Source organism: Cavia porcellus, unplaced genomic scaffold, assembly GCF_034190915.1.
Source record: "Cavia porcellus strain 051 isolate PalLab524CR breed Dunkin Hartley unplaced genomic scaffold, mCavPor4.1 scaffold_13, whole genome shotgun sequence".
In the NCBI taxonomy this organism is placed as follows: domain Eukaryota; kingdom Metazoa; phylum Chordata; class Mammalia; order Rodentia; family Caviidae; genus Cavia; species Cavia porcellus.
The window spans coordinates 49,203,380-49,224,874 of record NW_026947496.1 but is presented as its reverse complement, the minus strand read 5'-3'; the positions used below and the strand labels follow the sequence as shown (position 1 = coordinate 49,224,874).

Sequence of the window (21,495 nt, the reverse complement as noted above, 5' to 3'; positions counted from 1 at the left end):
ACGAGGCATTACTTCATACTTATTAGAATGGCCAAAACACAGAACACTGGTAACAAGTGCTGGCAAGGATGTAGAACAAAGGAACTCATGGGTATTGTTGGTGGAAATGCAAAATGGTGCAGCTATTTTGGAAGACAATTAGGCAATTTTTTATAAAACTAATACTTTCACTATATATTCACCAACTGTGCGCTTTGGATTTATTCCCGTGAGCTGAAAACTTGTTTATATAAAAATCTGCACATTGCTTATGGCAGGTTATTCATAGCTGCCAAAACTCATAAGCAACCAAGATGTCCATCAGTAAGTAAATGGATAAACTCTGGCATAACCAATCAGTGGATTATTTTTCAGCACTAAAAATAAATGAGTCATTAAGCCATGAAGCGACATGAAGGAAATTTAAATGTATATTGCAAAGAGAAAGAAGCCAATCTGAATTGTATGATTCCAACTATATGACTCTCTGAAAAGGGCAAAACTATGTGACAATAAAAAATGATAGGTGGTTTCCAGGGGTTAGTAGGAAGAAAGGACAAAGCACATTTACGACAGTAAAAATACAGCCTGATACCATAATATGCAAACATGTCATTATATATTTGTCCAAATCCATAGTATATAGAGCAACAAGAGTGAATTCTCATGTAAACTATGGACTTTGGATAATAATTTGTCAGTGCAGGTGCACAGTCTGTAGAAAATGTACCAGTCCAGTGTGGAAACTTGGTACTGGGTGGTCTGGGAGGCAGCAGTTATCTGGGACATTAAAGTTTCTTCCCAACGACAACAACAAGAAATATTTATGAAAGGTATACACACATTGTCCACCAAAATTTTGTATATACTAATAAATGTCCACTTTGAGCACCTGTCATATTTTAGAGCCCCAAAGCAACTTGCATTAATCTCACGGTAAATTTAGAATTAAAATATTTATACACATTTTTTTCCTGATGTAGACCTTTTTGTTATAAGGTATTCCCTAAATTCCCCAGGCTGGCCTTGAACTTGTGATCATCCTGACTCAGCTTCCTGAGTAGTTGAAGTTATAGGCATGTGCTACTGCCCCAGGTAGAAAGCAGATTTTGTTTTTACAGGCTGTTATGAGTTAGATCATAACCTCTCGAAATTTGTATCTTGATATTAACCCCTACTCTACAAAACAGTGGCAATTTGGGTGAGTAATTCAGAGGAGGCTATTAGCTCTATGAGAATAGTTAAATAAACTGTAGGTCAGACAGTTTATTACAGAGCAGGGAAGGAGGAATCCTTTTGGGGTAAGAACCAACCTTGAAGGTTGACGTTGAACCTATACCTTGCAAAGAGGCCCAAATTTTACAGTAATTTATGACTTAGAGCATTGTTAGAAATAACAGAGCAACTGGCTCATAATTACTGCAACTGAACAGCAAGATGTGATAACTGAAGTTGGCAGAAAGTTGACCAGAAACCAGGGCAAACAGTCAGAGTCCTGCTAAAACTGCTGCCATCCTATGGTGACTGTGTGTATGCCAAGGATTTGCCCTCTGAAGAGTGGCGTAAGAAGCTACACACTGCAGGGGGCATAAATGTCATTAAAATGTCTAACCAAGTCACTAAACAAATAAAAAATAATTGCAGTAACAAAAGCAAGCCTGAAAGAGGAGAAAGAAAATCAGTATTCAGATTTATTGCAATATATTGCCTGTTACTCAGTTTTTAAAAAAGGAATACAAGACATGAAAATAAAGAAGAAAGTGTAAGTCATCATTAAAGGAATAAAAAGCAGGCAACATAATACAAACTGCCTGATAGTGGGTCTAGATGTTATATTAACAGATAAAGACTTTAAGCAGCCATTATAAAATATTATAAAGGAAACTCTATTTAAACAAAGCTACAATGACAGTCTCATCAAGTAGATAGTACCAATAGAGAGATAGACTTTTTAAATAGCCAGATAGAAATTTTGGAATTAAAAAAGTACAATAATGTGAAAAATAAAGGGTTTGGTAGAAGATATAAACTGACAGAAGAATTAGTGAATTTGAAGACAGTTTGAGAGACACAAAAATAGAAAAGTAAAGGCAAATAGCAAAAAATTGAAATGCAGCTCCTGAGAAAAATAGAACACCATTAATTGTGCCGATGTATGCATAATGGGAGTACCAAAAGAAGAGGAGGGGATCCACCAAGCTGTTGTGGAGCTCACATTAACCAGCGGGCCCGCCTGACTACATGCATCTATACTTCTCTGGAGCCTCAGCCCTGTGCCCAGCTGCAGCTCTCACCAGATCCTGGGAGGATGTTGACCACACCCTTGGGAATGCCAGCCTTCACTGTCAGCTCTGCAAACTTCAAGGCTGTGAGTGGTGTCACCTGAGAAGGGACAAAGAGAAGTCTGAGTAAAGAGGAATATAGATGCAGGCCGTGCCTTCCTCTCTCTTTAGCCCCAGTGGAAGCAGGGATGGATTAGGGCATCAGGAAGACCAACCATAGGAGGGATCGCCAACCCACTTAGCTTCCCGCCCAGCTCCAACTGGAGGAAGGGCTGTCCTAGCTTCTCTTCCTAGCAGGGCCCAAGCCTCGGAAGGCCCCAGCTCACACCAGCCTCTCCTCTGAGAACTCCCAGCATTAGAATAGAGATGAGAGCATCTGGTGAGGTGGCTACTGCCTTGGCACCAGGTGCCCTCCTGAAGTTCCAGTGCACTCGGCTGTCCCTGAATCTGAAACTTTGATTATTGTTTCACTTCTGCAAACCAAAAGGGAGGTCATGTTCTGGCCCTTCATCCCCTGCCCTGTGCCCCCACATTCCTTCTTCTGGCTTCTGAACATTTCTAGCCCAGATATCTTTCCTGGTCAAGGTTAGGTCACCCCCCAGCCCTCACAAACCCACTGCTGAGGGCTGAATCTATGGGAGCTGGCTCAGAAGGTCTTAGACCTTGTCAGGGTGTTCTTTCCTTTTTGCAGGGTGGAGGGAACCTAAGGTCAATGGACAAGTAAGAACGATCCTACTGGACACAATGACCTTAATCTGTCAGTGTCCTCCCCCGCATTCTACAATGAAGCAATTAGGTTAAGGTCTTCGTGCGAGTTTATTCCAATGCTTAAATAAGTCAAGCTATGGAAATTACTAGATAATTTGTTATATGTATTACAGTGCTGGAAATGTCAACTATTGTTAGTGATTTTGTTAATACCCTTGGGCGAGAGCGCTTCACAGAAACTGGAGAGTATCTACAATATATGGACATCTTCCCTGCAGTTTCTCCTATGACCCTGGGAGGCAGGCAGTGGAGGGAAGGTTATCAGCAACAGATGAGGAAACAGGTTATGGGGGGTTCTCACCCATGGTCTGCATAGTTGACCACTGCCATATCCCATGATAAAGCAGCCTCCCTGGGAAGGGCTGGAGGGGCCACAAATCCCACTCCATCCTGCTTTCCTGTTCAGAGAATGCCTGCAGACCCTGCCCAATGGACCCCTACTCACCTGGGCAGGCTTGATCACCACAGTGTTCCCAGCAGCTAGGCAGGCAGCTGTCTTCCAGGACAGCATCATCAAGGGATAATTCCAGGGAATGACAATGCCACAGACCCTGTCAGATGAAAGAAACAGGCCTTTGTCCCTCTCCTCAGCCCACATTCCCACAACAGACTTACTTTCTTTTCTCTTCTCTCAGGTCCTGGCCTCTGCTCTCAAAGCCAGAATCCTGACAAGGCACCAACAGTCTTGTCGGAGATGGATCATCCTGCCCTTTCCATCCCTGATGAAGGAGTGTGCTTGAGTCCAACAGTAACTCTCTCTCTAACTGGAACAGTGGTGTAGGACACTGGTCAGTTTCTGATGAGGTCAGTCCATGGGAGGAGAAGACAAGACCACTGTGGGAGCCCTGATGGGATTTGTATACATGAAGCAATAGTGCCCAGTGTTAGTGCCACCTTGGGACACAGAGGGCACATGTGTCTCATATGCAGGATTCTGGGATCACAGACCTGAGGGCCAGCAGGTACACTGTCTAGGTATGAATGTTGTATATCCTGCAAGGGCTGGGCTGGAGCTGGTGCAGGCATGCCTAATCCTATACACTCAGCAGGCCCAGAGGGACAGGGCAGGCAGCAGGGAGAAGAGTATGGGGTTATTGAACATTCCCAGGGAAGTGGGGTGTGGTGACTGGTCAGAGTGAGATGTGGGCTTCAGAGAGCTCCAAACAAGAAAACACATCAGAGTCCCTTAACAAATTCATGTGTTGGAGTCTTAACATCCAGACTGAAAACTGTGACTTTGTTTGGAAATAGGGTTGATGGAGAGAAACAAACAAAGGCAAAGTCACAGTGGAGTGGGAAGGCCCCTAATCCAACATGACTGCTGTCCTTATGGAAGAAAGTCATGTGAAGACTCTGTACGGAACACCAAGTGGGTATGAAACTAGAGATTGGGGTGACACTTCTGTGAACCAAGGAATGACAAAGAAGGCCAGAAAATCACCATGTTATAGCCTTGCTCTTGTATGTCCCATCAAGTCTCATATGAGCACAATCCTCACGTAAGTACAGTTTGGTTGTGAGCCTCTGACTCTGGAGAGATGATTGAATCTTTAAGATGTGGGGTCTTGTGGGAGGACGTCAGGTCATCAGGGGAGTAGTGCCTTTCAAAGAGATACTGGAACTTGGATTCGTATTGCCTTTCTTTGCATGGCAACTAGCATGACACAGAGGCCTCCTTTGCCACATGCTGTATATTATGCCAACACAGGCTCCACGCAATAAGGCCAAGCAACTATGGATTCAAATGTCTGAAGACATGAGCCAAAATAAGCCTCCCTTATTAAGTTGATTATCTGAGTACTTTGTTGTAGTAATTATCTGAGTATTTTGTTATAGTAATAGAAAACTAACATATTTTGTTATAGTAATAGAAAACTAGCATATCCTAGATATCAGGCCTGAAAGACATTCTCCCCGAGTTCTCAAAACAACCTAATCGACAACTTGATCTCAGACTTCACCTGCCAAAACTGTGAGCCAATAATTTTCTACTGATTGAGTCACTCTATTTGTAGTTTTCTGTTGTAGCAGCTTGAACAGACTCAAACATCTGTCAATCAGGAGAAAGATAGAGCAGCTCTGGAGTGGGAGTCTACAGAGCCTACCTTGTTAGTAGAGGTGTGGGACCCAGGACCAGGTGGATACATCCCCCTCAAGCTGCCCCAAAAACTGATCTTTCACTAACCTTGCTGCCCCACCTATTTTTATCAGTGGCCTTTCTCAGGGGAAGACCTTGTGGGTTCTGCTCATCCAGTGAGACAAGCCATCCTGTGGATCTGAGGGCTCCTCCCCGCTCCTCCCCTGCAGCTCAGCCTTGCCCCATGAATCTGTTCCTCCTCTGTGCTCAGCACAGTGCTCTGGGAGAATGGCAGATGAAGCAATTTTCCTCAGTAGAGCCTTTCAGCTCTGGTGGATGTTGGGGCCAGTGTACAGGTTCCTGGGTGAGCTCATATTCGTGCATATGTGTGGATAAGCTACTGAAACTTCAGATGCTGATCCTAAATGCTCACTGCCAAGTTGCCTCTAGCAGGGTGGACCTGCCTCCCCCATAGTAGATGGGTAGGCTCTTCTCTGTACCTCTGCAGTGGGGCCTTCTGGAGAGGAGGTGCTTAATTTTTGGTTGTAATGTGCATTTTCCCAGGCCCTACTCAGATGTCTGTTTGGGTTACATTTGTATTTTTCCTGCTTGGCTTATTCTGGTATCTGTGGTTTGACTTTAATGGTGAATCTCAGTTGTCAACTTGACTGGATCAAGAGATGCCTAGAAAACTAATTAAACACTCTGCTGAGTGTGTCAGTGAAGGTTTTACTAGAGATAATTTACATATAAGATAACAAGCAAACTAAGTGGGAGGAGTGTTAATGAGCTCTCCATGGGCTGGCATGTGATTAGAGTACATACATGCTTGAAAAGTATCCACACAGCTATACCTTGCCCTGGAAAGGGACTCACCCAACAGGCTCTTTCTTGGTCAAGGTCAGGTTGCGGTTGGGTCTGGCTTGGTTGATAGGGATGGTGCAGCCCTGGAAGAAGCACAGGGGCATTACTGGGAGTGGGGGTGGCTCTTCCCCCTTTCCCTTTGGGAAGATGATCCCGCTGGGGCCCAGAAGAAACAAGGTCTTATTCAAGTACTAACTCCTCAACTACACAGCTGGATAGGAGGCCAAAGGTATCAGTTTACACATTCTGAGAAATGACAGGGCAGACAGCCAGAATGGGTAAAGTTCTGGCTCCACTTTGAGCCTAGCAAACGCAGCCCTGAGGCAGGAAGCTGGTCCTGGTAGGGAAGAGCCTTTATCTTTGATTTCTGGGCAAAGAAAAGATGAGTGTCTGCTCAGAGATTAGGATGGCCCTGCAGCTGTAAGCAGCTGAATTAACACAGGATGTCCAGGGAGTGGACGCTCCAGTGGGATGTGACAGGACGGCAGAATGAGGGGCAGGCAGCCCTCTGGTCATGCCATATCTTGTCCTCTTCAGCCCCTGGTGGACAGGAGAGCAGCTCAGGCATGCCAGAAGCACTGTGAGCCCCTCCTTCAGTGATATGTGTTCCAGTGGACCTTGGGATAGGCAATGAGGCCTAGAATAGAAACCACAGCTCCCAGGGAAGCAAAATACTTTCTCCAGTGAGTGGTAAAGGGTGTTAAAGAAACTCAAAGGACCTCTGGCAGCAGCCATCAAGGATCTGGGCCTTGAAGCCACAGAGAATTGAACTTGGTCTGGATAAACTTTCCCGACAGAGATTGCTAACAGAAGTAAGCTCTGTCCCAGATCCTCATGATATGTCCCAGAGCAGCTCACACCTTCCCTTGCTGCTATAGTTTGGATCCGGAATGCTCTCCAAAGGCTCATGTGTTAAAAAGGCTTGGTCCTAAGGGCAATGCTATTGGAAAGTGGCAGAAGCTTTAGGAGCTGGGGGGTGGGAGGAGTGGGCGTGTGCCCCTTGAAGGAGACTGTGGGATCGTGGCTCCTCCAACTCTCTTTTCGTTTCCTGGTTTGCCGTGTTACCTTACCAGAGGTCCCGAAGCAACCACACCAACTATGGATTAGAACCAAAACCATAAGCCAAAATATGGCTTTTCTCTTTATAAGTTGGTTATATCAAGTATTTCACATAACAATGTAAAGCTGGCTAATATATTGGTGAAACCCTGTTATTGAGTCCCCTGGAATTTCCACCTGCAGAAACTTGAACTAACAGGTGAGTGTTGTTTTAAGCTATCTATCATGATTCACAGTGTGCAGGCAGGTCCATGACCCTTGGAGGTTCCTCTCTACGAGCCTGCCCACGTAAGCACTGTCACTATGGGCTAAGCCCAGGCCTCACCTGGATCTTGTCGCACCAGCCAGCAAAGTAGCGAAAGGTCTGGATAGACATGCCCACATGAGTCTTCAGAGCTAGTGTGTAGACAGCACCTGCATCCAGGGCCTCAATGGTGGCTAGCTCTTCCTGGTGCTCCTCCATGAGATCTGCCAGTCTGCAGAAGGACAAGAGAAGGAGTAGGAGTTGGGTTCAAGGCCTGGCACAGTCTTCCAAGTTCCTTCTTCATAGAATCAGTGGTCCCACCCACCACGCCACTCCCAGGTCCACCACATTCAAGACAAACTGAGCTCGGTTTCTTCATCTGTACATGGGCTAATAACATTCACTTTACTGAATTGGCATCATCCAGTCCCTCTCTCCCTCTCAACTTTCTCTTCCCCTTCTGGCTTCCTTTCCTGAAATATTTGTGGACTGACTACTTTATAATGCCCCTCCCCCTGCCAAATTACACTGCACTTGCTGCAGACAGAGAAAAATCTCCATTTCAAGAGGCTATCCTTTGGACAGCTTCAACTACAAGAAAGCATGTGTGCCTTTATGCAGTCTACTGTGAACCTGTCTCTCTGCTGTCCTGTTGTCCTCCCAGGCTTCTGAAAGACAAACTGCTAAGGGCAGCTTGGAAGTTACGGTTCCCACCTCACTGCTGGGAAGTTCTAACTATTAAGGGGGCAAGTTAGAAGGGGACAGGTGGGGATCAGAGATCTAGAGCAGCCTTAATCTTGCAGACAGGAATGTGGGTCCAGAGTCAATTATGTTACCAAAACTGGCTGGCCTGTTTCTACCCACTGCACACAGATATCATGCAACCTAATATATCTAAGGTCTCCTCTTCTCCACAGCCACCAGAACCCTCAAAGGTGCCCTACAGCTGCTTAACACACTGGGGGTTTAGCCATAATTCTGTCTGGTTGATCTGCCCCGAGGTCCTGTCCCCAGTTTATTCTAGTGCTCTAGAACTCTCATCCTTCCTTCCCTTCTCCTCTAGCCTTACCCAGATGCTCCGGTAAGTCAGACCTCTTGCTTCAGGATCTCTGGGAGCCATACTGCATTGTACCAGGGGTACTCTGCAGCCACGGCCCTAGGAGATCCTGCCCCACTTTTCTCCCCAAGGCATTTTAACCCAGCCTCTGTCTTGCTAAGATGCAGCAGGGCCAGCCCTGGGCACACCTCCTCCCAGGGCACCAGGAACTTTCCTAGGACAGGGACTCAAACACTTGGGCACTCGAAGGCTCTTTAATCACTTTCCCACCCAGTCTCCACGTGGAGCCACACAGAGCCCACTGCACTGTCATTGTGGTTGGTAGGCATTATGAAGACATATGCCACCAGATGGCAGCAGAGTATCTTGGGGGGGGGGATACTCTGTGAACAAGCTCACTGTGTACCTGGAAGGCTCCCACAAGATTCCTGGGTGTTAAAGTTGTAGTTTTGCCTGATCTCCAGCTCTGGGAACCATTTGTCACTAGCCAGTGCCTCCCCACAACTGATTGGTTCTCCAAGAGGCCTGGAGACTTCAGCAGGCTGAGAACGCTCCATTTCTTAGTCTTTGCCTGTACTAATCCCACATTTTCAATTCAGTTTTGCAAGCCATGCAGGTTCCTCTCTGGTTCTCTGCTGTGGGGTGACCCTGTCATTTGAAGCTTCTGGAATGGACACAAAAGCCATTTTGACTACAAGGCCAAACCAAGTGCTCTATCTTCTGCCAGTGACAAGTCAAGGTGAAACCACATCATAAGCAGCTTCATACTGTGGGAGCCTTTCCAGCCTGCCTGGTTGGGACTGATCTTGTGAGCTGTGTTTCCCAGGCAATCCCAGCTTATATCCTACATGAATCACAGGCTTTCTCTTCACCTTCCCACCTCCACCTGGCACCTTTCTCCTAAGGCCACTTTTGTCGGCAGATGTCCATCCTGCTTAAGTTCCTTCCTCCAAGAAGAATTTTCTGAGTCTCAGGATAGGATCTTCCATCCTAGTCAGTCTGGCTAGGGTGATGATTTCCCCAGGGCCCATTTCTCTCTGACTTTCCCAGGACCCCAGGAAACAAGACTTTTGTGGAAAAGGATCCCCCAGGTCCCAAGTTGAAGGCCTTAATGGTTACAGGTGGGTGCTGAGCGTTTACCTGTACAGGAGCCGGCCCCGGTCCCGTGCACTGATCTTGCTCCACAGCCCATTCTCAAAGGCGTCTTTTGCTGCAGCCACTGCCTTGTCGACATCACTGACCTGAGCCAGGGACACCTGGCAGATGACCTGTGGTAGGAGCAGAGCATGATAGTCCTCCCTGGGGTTGGTTTACAGAGACACCCCATAGCTCCAGTAGCTCCTCCTGAGGCCTCAGGGAGGCAGAACTCCCAAGCACATGAGCAGGCTTAAAGGGGACACTTGGTCAAGAAGGGCCTTGGAGAGCTTATGCATGAAGGGGAAAGGTCTGTTTGTGTTCCTCCTTCAGAGCACTTCCCACAGAGCCCAACAGGAGTGAGAGAGCCAGGCTAGGCCTACAAGGCTAAGGGTCAGCTGAGCGTGATTCAGTAACTTGTAGAGTCCGGCCAGAAGGCTCTAAAGGGAAACAGACGAGACACTGGAAGTGACTGGACCATGTGCCAGTCTCTGATCTGCCCCTGTCCCTCTGCCCCATTTCTGCCCTGACAGTACCCCTTACACTGCAGTGCAAGGGCCCTGGAGCTGGCAAGGGGAGCTGGCAGGGGTTGGGGTGGGAGGAGCAAGGCTGGCATCTCCTTCCTGGTCACCATGAACAGCACTGCGTTCCCATCCAAGGACCACATTCCTTCCAGGCAGCCCCATTCATGCTGTGTTCCTGATGTTCCAGTCCCAGGGCCTCACACTGTCTTATCTGCCCTTGTTCCCTGTCTATCCCTTTGGACACTGCTATTCCTTCAAATCCCTTTCAAATGATCTATTCTGAATGTGCTCTGTTTTCTGAAACAGATTGAGAGACAGTACAGGACAGGGCAGGACTGAAGATCATCAGTATGCATCCATAAGAGCAAGTCTTGTCTCGTGAGATGTAGTCATGTATTGGGTCATGACATTAAGAGAGTCACAGGCGAGAAAGTCTGAAAAACCCAGGATTCCATGTAAAGAATTTCCTGGCGGTGGGCATGTGAATATTAGCATCCTGGAATCACTATTGCATGGGAGGAGAGTCAATGGCTCATTTCTTCTGAGAGCTTTAACCCTGTTTTCAGTGTCTGTAGCAGATTCAAGTCCCTCTGTAGTCCTCCTGCCTTCCCCACACCCCCATCTCATCTTCCCACTCTATTCCTGTCTCTGTAAAACTGCATATCCACCAGAGGCCTTGGCTGAGACCCAGGTTGGGGAGGAGGAGGTGAGGGGAAAAGGCAAGACGGGGCCTCTGGGCCAACACTCACACTTCCATCTGTTGGGTTGATGGTATCGTAGGTTTTGGAACCCTCAGCATCCACAAAAGTGCCCCCAATGAAGAGCTGGTGTGGCATTCGGACAGTCAGCTTGTTCACTGCCTTCTCCACCTGAGAGGGAAGGTACAGCTGCAGTGTGGGGCTTTCACACACGGGAGCAGTGACAACTATGCACACTGGGACACACGTGCATGAGGGGCTGAGGCTTTGGGAACTGTGCTAAGGGACAGCTGTTAATAAGGAGAGAGCACAAAAGGTATGTACTCCCTGGACCAGAGTCCTCAGGCTTATACAGTGCCCTTCATGGGGCTGGGGGATTCTCAGCATGTAGGAAGTGCTGCAAGTGGCAAGGTCCTTTGAGCCACAAGAAACACTGCCCCCACGCCACCATTCCTTTCTCGAAACCACAATTGCATACTGAACACAGGATTTCCTGAGAATGCCCCACCACTACCACCAATCTGTTAATCAATTGTTTGCCTATTCACTATCTCTAGGGCAATCGAGGGTCCACCCTGGCCACCTGCATGTTATCAGCTTCTGTTTCAAATCACCAACCAAATGAGTTATCTCAAAGCTCATTCTGTTGGGAGCTGATAGTCTAACAAGATACCAGGTGAAGTGAGATTTTTTTAAAGAGTTTCTTTAAAAACTATATTTGGGATTAATTGTCACACTTTCACTAATACAATTTGAAGGTATAGGATCAACTGTTTTCCTTACTAGACTAAAAGTTTCATTTTGCTTTTGGTCTTATGTCTTGAGACACAAAATGTGACTCATGACTCAGCACTAGACATCAATATCCACTACTGAGTTTACCTTCTGCTGATACCTTGGACTACCCAGGGCGCCAGGGAGATCCCAGGATGTCCAGCCTCCCCTATGTATCACTGTGGGTCCACAGATGCCATGCCCATCCAGAGGGGCCCAAGACTCACGTAGTCAATGACACACTCGCCCTCTTCATCCTCCCCTCTCAGCTTCCTCACTAGGAGCTGGATGAAGTCACCGAACATGGTTGCCATGTAAACATCTTCATTTTCTAACTCCAGGCCATCACACAGCTCCTTCACTTCCTCAACCAATCTGGAAAGAAGAGATGGAGCATGGGCAGCTTGGGCAGAGTCTTTAGAGACTCGAGTGGGTCCAATGGCAGAGGAAGTGGTTTTGAACACAGTTACTCATATCAATGCCTTGATCCCAATATTCCAAATGTGGTCGTCCACCCAGAATTGGAATTAGGAGCCCAGACTGTGGACTCAGAAGGTTTCAAATTCTCTTATTACTTACCAATCTGTGACACTGGGTAAAAAGCTAAAACCTCTACATCTTAGTTTCTTCATTTATAGAATAGGAATGATAATAACCCTCTACTGTTTTGTAATAAGTACAATGAAACAACCCACCTATTAATAAAACTAATAGAAAGGTAATAAAAATGTTAGAAGACACTTAAAAATGAAAAGATAAGCCATAGATTGGGAGAAAATATTTCAAAATCACATATCTGATGAAATACTTCATGTTCAGAATATATAAATAACTTTCCAAACTCTAACCTAGAAAATGGATCCAGTTAGAAATAGGCGAAAGACTGAATAGACATTTTACCAAATAAGAAACACAGACAGCAAATAAGAATGTAACAAGATACTCAAGGTCATTACCTATTAGGGAAATGCAAATTAAAGACCCAGTGAGATGCAGTTACATATTTATTAGGAGGTTTAGAATGAAACAGCCTGGCCTGAGGATGAAGCTCAAGAGTACACTATATCCTCGGCATGCATGAGGTCCTAGGTTTGATTCCCAGCATCACAGAAGAGAGGAAGAGGGAGAGACACATAGAAAAACAGAGACACAGATAAAGACAAACAGAGAAAGAGATAGAGACACAGTCAGAAACAGAAGCTCCTATATTGTTAAGGGTTAGATTGAAAATGTGCTCAAAAGTCTCATGTATTTGGAAGTGACTGGATCATGAGGACTAATATATTGATGAGTTCATAGCTGGATGTACTATTAATTAGGAAGAAGTGGTCACTGAGGGTGTTTGCATCTTTGGCCCACTATGAATTGAAACTTTTGAAAATGTGAGACAAATACACTGGTGTCTTGGTTTACAAACTGAATTTGTTTTATGATTTAGGGGAAGATGGCTGTGTTTATGCTTGTGTTTGTGTGGAGAAGATGCTGTCACCTGATACACAGTTTCTGTATGGAAGCAAACTTTTGTTAAACACTTTGTTTGAGAACTGAGTTGTTTGCAAACAGAGGCATTCATGAACCAAGCTAAATCACTTCAAAGTTTATGTCTTGTATGTCAGCATTTTGTCTGAGAAATGGTGACGGTGATCAATACCCATACCAAACACTGGTAAGATGCAGAACAAATGAGAAACTGGAACTTTCCTGAACTGCTTGTAGAGATGCAGATCATACAACTTGGTAAAGAAGTTTGGCATTTCTTAAAAGTTAATTGTACACAACAGAATGTCTGTGGTGGCAGGGATGGAGGTTATGCATGGGCTCAACAACATGGATTCTCACTCACCAAGGCAGATTTGGTTATAGGTCACTGCTGATGTCTAATATACCAAGAACAAAGACCAACACTGAGAATATGATTTGCCACTATTCCCTGGGGTGACCAGCCTGCAGCCTGGTGGCAGATTGATTATATTGGACCACATCCACCATGGAAACGACAGCATTTTGCTCCTACTGGCATAGGCACTGATTCTGGATATGGATTTGTCTTCCCTTCATGGAATGCTTCTGCCAAAACTAGCATCTGCAAACTCACAGAATGCCTCATCCTCCATCATGAAATTTCATGCAGCATTGCCACTGACCAAAGAACACATTTCAGGACCAAAGAAGTGATTTTTGCAACAGGATCATGCTCATTGAAATCACTGGTCTTACCATGCTACTCACCATCCAAAGTTCGGCAACAGGATCATGCTCATTGAAATCACTGGTCTTACCATGCTACTCACCATCCAAAGTTCTTCAAAAGGCTACAGATGATTTGAATTGGTATCCACCACAGCCAGGATTCACGGATCCAGGAATGAAGGGTGGAAGTGGAAATGTTACTACTCACCATTGCCCCTGATGATCCACTAGCAAAGTGTTTGATTATTGTTTCCAAGATCTCATGCTATGCTGGCTTAGAAGTCTTAGCTCCAGAAGGTGGTAATGTTTGTACCATGAAGCACAACAGTGATACACTAAACTAGAAGCAAGATTTTCTCCTGGTCATTTTGGTTTTCTCATGTCTTTGAGTCAACAAGCTAAAAAGGGAGTTATAATGTTTTCAGAAGTGATTGACCCAGACTGTCAAGGGAAAATTGTACTATTATTCCAAAGTGGAGGAAAGGAAGAATATACTTGGAGTGCAGGAGATCCCTTTGGGCATCTTCTATTATCATGCCTTGTTATTAAAGTCAATAGGAAACTACAACAAACCAATCCAGGCAGGATGACAAGTGGTCCAGAACCTTCAGGAATGAAGGTATGAGTCACCTCACAAGGGAAAGAACCAAGATCTTCTGATATGCTTGCTGAAGGCAAAGATGATACAGAATAGACAGTAGAGACAGTAGTTCTAAACACCAGCTATGGCCCTGTGATCAGCTATAGAAATGAGGATTGTAAGTATAATAGTTTTCTCCCAATACACTTCTCTGTAATATTATGTTGATAGACTTAATATTGATTCTTAAGTACTGTTAAACCTATCTATAATGTTCAAGCTATGAAAGTTAGGAGTAAACATCACTCAAAGAAAACTTGTCTTCTATTCTGGGGAGAGAACTAGTGCATTTGTTTGTACACAGAATAGTTATAAAATGTTGGGTATAATCATGATCTTGCCTCTGTACCTTGAGACTACAGTTTCAAGAAATGTGTCTTGTCAAATTGACAAGAGGTAGATTGTGATAGTTAATTGATGGTGTCAATGTGAGTAAAAAATTCTCAGCTAAATTGGGTCAGCATGATTCTTGGTGTGAAGAAGACAGAAGACCCACCCTGGGCAGGCTCATCACCTGAGTGGTGTAAAAGGAAAACAAAGAAGTGATTCGGGCTTCTGTTACTTTGGAGTAGCTTTGGACTTCAACTCTACCTTGGACATCGTCTCCTGGTTTCCACTGCAGACCCTTTATCCTCCAGCACAGACCTTTGGCCTTCTGACACAAACTCACACAAGACACTACACTAAGCTCCAGGCCTTTGACTGGATCCTTCAGATCTCCATGGCTCAGACAGAGCTTTTCTACTTTTCCACACCTGATTCTGTGGTTGGTCAGTATGAGCCAATCTCGAGATTCTCATGCATTTGTATATCTTGCATTTTAGTTTGTTTCTCTAGTAAGCTCTGACTGAAGCACCTCGGTAGAAGACAGCAAAGCAGGAAGTTCTAAAAATATATTCCTCTCAAACAACTATTGAATGAATAAGAGCTACCTTAATCTAACACTTTAGAGAGTTTAATTTAGTTAGTTTGTTTGCAACTCTGGGTGATAGAAGCAGAAGCACTTTTCTGCTGGGTTACCCAGACCTTTACCTTTTTAATTTTGTGACAGGGTCTCACAGTGTTGCCTAGATAGGACTCCAATTTACAATCATCCTGTCTCAGCCTCCCAGAATGCTAAAATGACATGGGTACGCCACTGCACTCAGTTTATTATAATTAAATGGTTGTAGCAACCGTGGGAAGCATGCTAAAGAGGCTGGTAAGTGTTGGTAAGTTCAGTGAATTTCAGCCTTTCCGGAGGTGTCAATCACCCGCTTCCCAGCGCCACAGGAAGAGAGTGAAAATGCTGGGCACATTCCTGGTGCAGCTTGCTGAAGCCAGGCTGAACAATGAGAACCTTGTTCTCCAAATGCTACAGCTATGTTCTGAACACAGATACTGCATTTAATGGCTGAGAGGCTGGCACAAAGTCTAAAGTGAAGCTATGAGATGTAATGAAAGACACGGTATAAATGCTAAAAAAAAAAACTATTGCCATTCATCTGCCACAAAACACTCCCCTTTGCTTTGAATAAGCTTATCATTCTTGCTACTTTTTGAAGCAGTTCAGGAAGTCCTCTGCATGAGTATGTGTCTTGGCTACCTGGATGTTCTGATTCAATTCAAAATGTTTACCTTTCATAGTCATTTTGAGCCAGAAGTCACATGGTACCAGATCTGGTGAATAAAGTGTTTGGGAACATATTTTAATGTTCTTACGAGTCTGCCTTTCTCTGGGAGGGCACTCGTCAGCAGTATTCACTGTATTTTTGATCACACATCATAAAGACACTCACAAAAGAGGTCTTCCATAACTGCTTCATAAACTGCCAACAGCAATAAGACAAGTGTGTTTGAAGCAATGCAGAGTATTTTGACAGCGACTGATGGCAGTTTGTCTTGTACTTTAAGAAAATTATAAATTTTTATAAATTTAAATATTCACTGTATATTTCAATTTAAATCTCTCTTTTCTCGGAGATTTAATTCCTTCTTCCTCTTCCCCTTTGAGAGTCAGATATTTAGGGAGATCTCTGTCATATCAAAAACAATGTAACAAAACCATCAGTGACCACACATGACAAGGAATACATCACAAACAGACAGTCCTAAACTTCAAAACTGAGCAATTCTAAAAAATGGGAGAATTGGATTTTCAGAATTATCATAGCATAAATTCTGGATGTCCAGTTCTGAACAACAAAAACAAATTTGAGCAACAAGTGAGGAAAATAGAAAAATAGAGCCCATTTTTAGGAAAAACAGAATTTGAAAGAAGGTATCCCCAAGGAGGAAAAGGTATTAGAATTATTAATCAAAGATATTCAATCAACTGGCTCAAATATGTTCAATGAGCTAAAGAAAACCATGAACAAAGAACTAAAGGAAATCAAGAAATTTATGTATGAACAAAATTAGAATACCAATAGAGGAACCTTATAACAAAAACCAAACAGAAATTCTGTGCTGACAGCTACAGTAACTGAAACACTCACTAGAGACATTCAGCAGCAAATATGAACAGTCAGAAGAAAAGATCAGTAAACCTGAAGTTACCTAGTCCAAAAAGCAGAAAGATAAAAGAATGAAACAAAAATGAACAAAACTTCACAGAACACACCAAGATATTCATTTTAGCAGCTCCAGGAAAGAAAATACCGGAAGAAAAATCTGAAGAAATGAAGGTCTAAAAGTCCCCAATCTGAGGAGACACATGAATATGCACATCCAATAAGCCCGATGAACTGATGCAGGATAAACTCAAAAGGAATATTGACACATATTACAATCACCTTGCTGAAACTCAGAGATGGTTTGGAAAGCAGGAAGAGAGAATTACATGACATGTAAGGAATCCTTAATAAGGTTAAGAGCTGATTTCCATTAAAATGCCCTAGAGGCCAGAAAGTAGGAAGACATATTTAAAGTTATAAAAGAAAAAAAAAAAGAATTTTATACTTGTCAAAACTATTTTTTCAGGTTGAGGCAGGAGACCTGCAAAAATACATTGCCCAGCCTGGATAATGTAGTGACTTAATGAGACTTTGTCTCAAAATAAAAAGTTAGAAAGGCTGAGGATGTAGCTTAGTGAAAAAGTCCTGGATTCATTTTCTAATTATCTGCCCCCTGTAAAAACAAACAAACAAATAAACAAATTTCCAACCTCTCCAAAAAAACTACCTCTGAAGAATGAAGGAAAAATTAAAAACAGACATACAAATGTTGTGGGAGTTCATTACTAATAGCCATGCTCTACAAAAACTGTTCATAGGGTGGCCGGGAATTTAGCTCAGCAGCATAAGCTCCTGCCCTGTAAGCGTGCAGTCAGGAGTTCAATATCCAGTACAAAAAAAAAAAAAAAAAAGCTCATGGGAGACTTTCAGGCTGAAATAAAAGGATCTTTGATAGCAAGTTGAAGACATAAGAAAAAAGAACACAGGGAAAGGCAACTATATAAGCAAATACCCAATAATACAATTGTAATTTTACTATAGTCTATAACTGCTCTTTTTTCTATCAGCTATAATGGTTATTGTTTAAAATAATTTTCAATCTATATTAATGTAGAAAGACATTACCTGTGATAACAACACTATAAAGGAGAAGGAATGGAGATGTAGAGGATTCTAATCCTAATATTTCAGTCCTGCTAAAGCCATAATGGTACTACCCAAACTAGGTTGCTATAAGTATAAAATGTTAATTGTAATATCAAGGTAATAACTAAGAAATAACTACAAATATATAGTGGGGCCAGGGAGTTAGCTTAGCAGCACAGTCCTTATCAAGCACGAGGTTCCAAGTTGATTTCTAGTGCCAAAATAAATAAATACGTAAAATTTTAAAAAAGAGAGAGAAAAAGAGTAAAAGAGAAAAAGAAAATCTAGTTTAGTCTTTCCTTTTCCCTGCACTGGGAAAGGTCTTGCAACATGGTAGGTAAGTAAGCATTTAACAGTAAGATACAACTCCAGCCCATTTATTAAAATTCTGAAACAGGGTCTCACTGAATGGAAGGCTGGCTTCAACTTTGAAATCCTCCTGCCTTGGCCTCCCAAGTAGCTGAGATTACAGGAAGGTGCCACCACAGTCTGCTTAGTAGCTCACTCTTCAGTAACAGGTCAAAAAATCACAAAGGATATTAGAACAATTCCTTCAGTCAAAGGAAAACAAAAACACAACATTATGATATAGATGCAGCAAAAGTAATACTAAAGAGAAATTTTAAGTACCTTCCAAAAGAATAAAGTCTTTAAGTCAGTTACACAACTATCCACCTTAAGGAACTGAAAATACAAAAGATCAATCTAAACTCAAAGTTAGCAAAAAGGAAAATAGTAAAAATTAGAATAGAAATATATGGAAAAGACTAAAAAAATAAAATGGACATTAACAAAACTCATATTTGATTCCTTGAAAATATCAACAAAATTAATAAATATTTGGAGTATCTGAAGTACAGAAAAAAACAGAAAAGAGTCATATTACTAGAATCAGAAAGAAAAGCATCATAAAAATTTTATAAAAACTAAAAATAATTATGAGAATATTACAACAAACAATAAGGGAAAAAGTTTGATAACCTAGACAAAATGGACAAACTTATAGAAACACATTATCTACCAAAACTGACTTGTGAAGAAAATATGAATACATATATAACTAATAAGAAAACTAAATTAAAATTCTCCTGACACAGTAAAGCCCAAGGATGAACGGTTTGTCTGTCTAATTCTACCAAACATTTAAAGGAAAATTGCCACCAAAATTTTTCACACTTTTCAAAAAATTTGAAGAGCAGGGAATACTTTTCAACTCAGCTGTTGAGGCTAGCATTCACTTGATACTGAAACAAGAAACCACTACAATAAAAAGAAAACTACAGATAAACATAAATGTAAAACTCTTCAACAAAATACTAGTAAATTAATAGCAATACATTAAAGGAATTATGTACCATGACCAAGTAGGATTAATTCCAGGACGCAAGGATGGTGTATTTATAAAAAAAATCACTGTACTACATCATATTAATAGAATGAAGATCTTTCTAATTGATGCAGAAAAAGAATCTGACAAAATCCAACAGTTGTTCTTGATAAAAATGAATAATCTAAGAATAGAAATGAGCATCCTTAATATAATAAACATCATATATGAAAACCCGCATTTATCATGCTCAATAGTGAAAGACTGAAAGCCTTTCTGTGGGATTGGCAGCAAGATAAGGATGCCTGCTTTCACCACTTTTATTCAACATGATATTAGAAATAATAGCTAAGGTGATTAGGCAACAACGAGAAATTATGGGCTGCCAAATTGTAAAGGAAAAAGTAAAGTCCTATCTTTTACAGATGACATGTTAAGCTAATAAAAGAATTCAGTAAAGTTGCAGGATACAAAACAACATGCAAAACTTGGTTCTGACTCTGTACACTAGCAAGGAACAATCCAAAAAGGAAATTTAGGGCTGAGCTGTGCTTAGTGGTACAGTACATGCTAAGCATACGTGGGAGACTGAGTTTGATTCCCAGCACTAACAGAAAAAGTCTGAATTTCTAAAAGAAAATTAAGAAAGTCATTTGACTTATAGTAGCATAAAAATGGTAATAAATTTAAGTAAGGTACTTAAAGTTATTTAAGAACTGGAAATTACAAAACATTGCTGAAAAAAAATTATAGAAGGCCTAAATAAATGAAAAGATACCTGCATTTATGGACCGTGCAACCTAATACTTTTAAGAAGACTACATTAGTCTGTTTTCTGTTGTTACAACAAAATATGTGAATCTGAGTAATGTTTAAGGAAAAGAAGTTTATTGAGTGTATACATCTCAGTAAACTAACATAAACATCCAGATACGGTTTATATCTAGATGTCCCCTCAAAGTCTCATGTACTCATGGGTGGGGCTTTTGGGAGGTGACTGGATCCCGACTCATTAGTGGAATCCAATGATGAATTTATAGCTAACTATGATGCTGGCACTATGAGCTACCACATAGAAATCCAAGCCTTGAGGCTACCATATTGGAAAAACCATTTATGAGCAGAGCCAGCCCTCCTAACCTGATGACATGTGGCAATGAGAAATCATCTTGGGATGGATATTCCTGCCTGGCTGTCTCAGCTCCCATAGGCTTTGAGGGGCTGCAGAGAGACCCTTTCTGGGTCCGAGGCTGACATTAGCCATCAGCACAACAATGGTTGTTCCCTGGTAGTCAAGTTGTGTACCATTTATAACCCAGCACAGATTCCTGGGACAGGACCCCTCTTACTCTAGCCTTACCTCACAACATCCACTGACGCAGCCCCTGACTTGAAGAAATCCGTGGAGTCTTCCACATCCGGGACATTTGGGAGGATCCTCTTCCAAGCACTCTGGAAAACAAGGCTCTGTGAGAACACAGCTGGGGCACCTGGGAGCAGGTGCTGCTCCATGACAGTAGCCCCCAGATAAACTCAGTGATGGCTGAGTGCAGGCTCACCTTTCTGCCCACTTCAAGATGCGGGGGAAGGGATAGTACTGAAATGGTCACTTTTGGGGGAAGACAGAAGGCACAGTAGCCCAAGCCACTCTGAAAACCAGGCTGCTGCCCTCACACCCACTTCGCCTCAACTGCATATTCTCAAGGGTCCCTGTGGCTGTGTAGGCAGTGGGAAGATGCCTAGGGACCAGGAGGGCAGGGTTCAGCTACTCCTGAGCATCTACCTCATGCTTGGCTTGGCCTCCTGATTTTGGTGTCCCTAGCATGACACAGACGTGAGTTTTGGAGCATGGGGATGAGGTGAAGGTGAACCAAATATGACTGGCTCAGGGGCCTAGCTTTTGTACTTCTTGAGATGCAAAATGGTCAGTGTCCCACTCTCTGAGGCCTGTGAAAGAAAGCATGCGCCAGCCTACTGGCCTTGTGGATGAGTGTGGAGAGGCCAGTGAATGCTCAGCAGTCAGCATCTGCCCACTCATCCAATAATTTTGGCCACCCAGCAGGTCATGAAGGGATGACTGTTCATGCTAGGAGGCTCACAAGCTAGGAATGGCAGGGAAGGAGCCAGGAGGCTAGTACCTTCCAGCTGATTTCTAGGCTCTGGTCAATCACTGTCCTGGATGGAATGTGAGGCCAGGCTGCGGGCCTAAAGTACTACTCTAGGCCCAGTCCTTGAGACCCCTAGTGTACTGGTTTCCCAAGGACTCATATGCTAAAGGCTTGCCAGATTCTCGCTAC

General features: G+C 43.1%; 1 protein-coding gene across 1 annotated transcript in view; it reads right to left on the bottom strand.

Annotated features, from left to right (window-relative positions):
• Nucleotides 1-21,495, bottom strand: part of Aldh1l1 (aldehyde dehydrogenase 1 family member L1) — a 70,512-nt gene that overhangs the window by 12,463 nt on the left and 36,554 nt on the right. Inside the window, exons 10-17 of the mRNA XM_003473433.5 lie at nt 20,559-20,650; nt 11,688-11,835; nt 10,738-10,857; nt 9,471-9,598; nt 7,355-7,505; nt 5,983-6,053; nt 3,475-3,580; nt 2,274-2,361 (exon numbers count right to left, since the gene is read on the bottom strand). Coding sequence (XP_003473481.1) covers nt 2,274-2,361; nt 3,475-3,580; nt 5,983-6,053; nt 7,355-7,505; nt 9,471-9,598; nt 10,738-10,857; nt 11,688-11,835; nt 20,559-20,650 — 904 coding nt within the window. The remainder of the gene's footprint in view (nt 1-2,273; nt 2,362-3,474; nt 3,581-5,982; nt 6,054-7,354; nt 7,506-9,470; nt 9,599-10,737; nt 10,858-11,687; nt 11,836-20,558; nt 20,651-21,495) is intronic.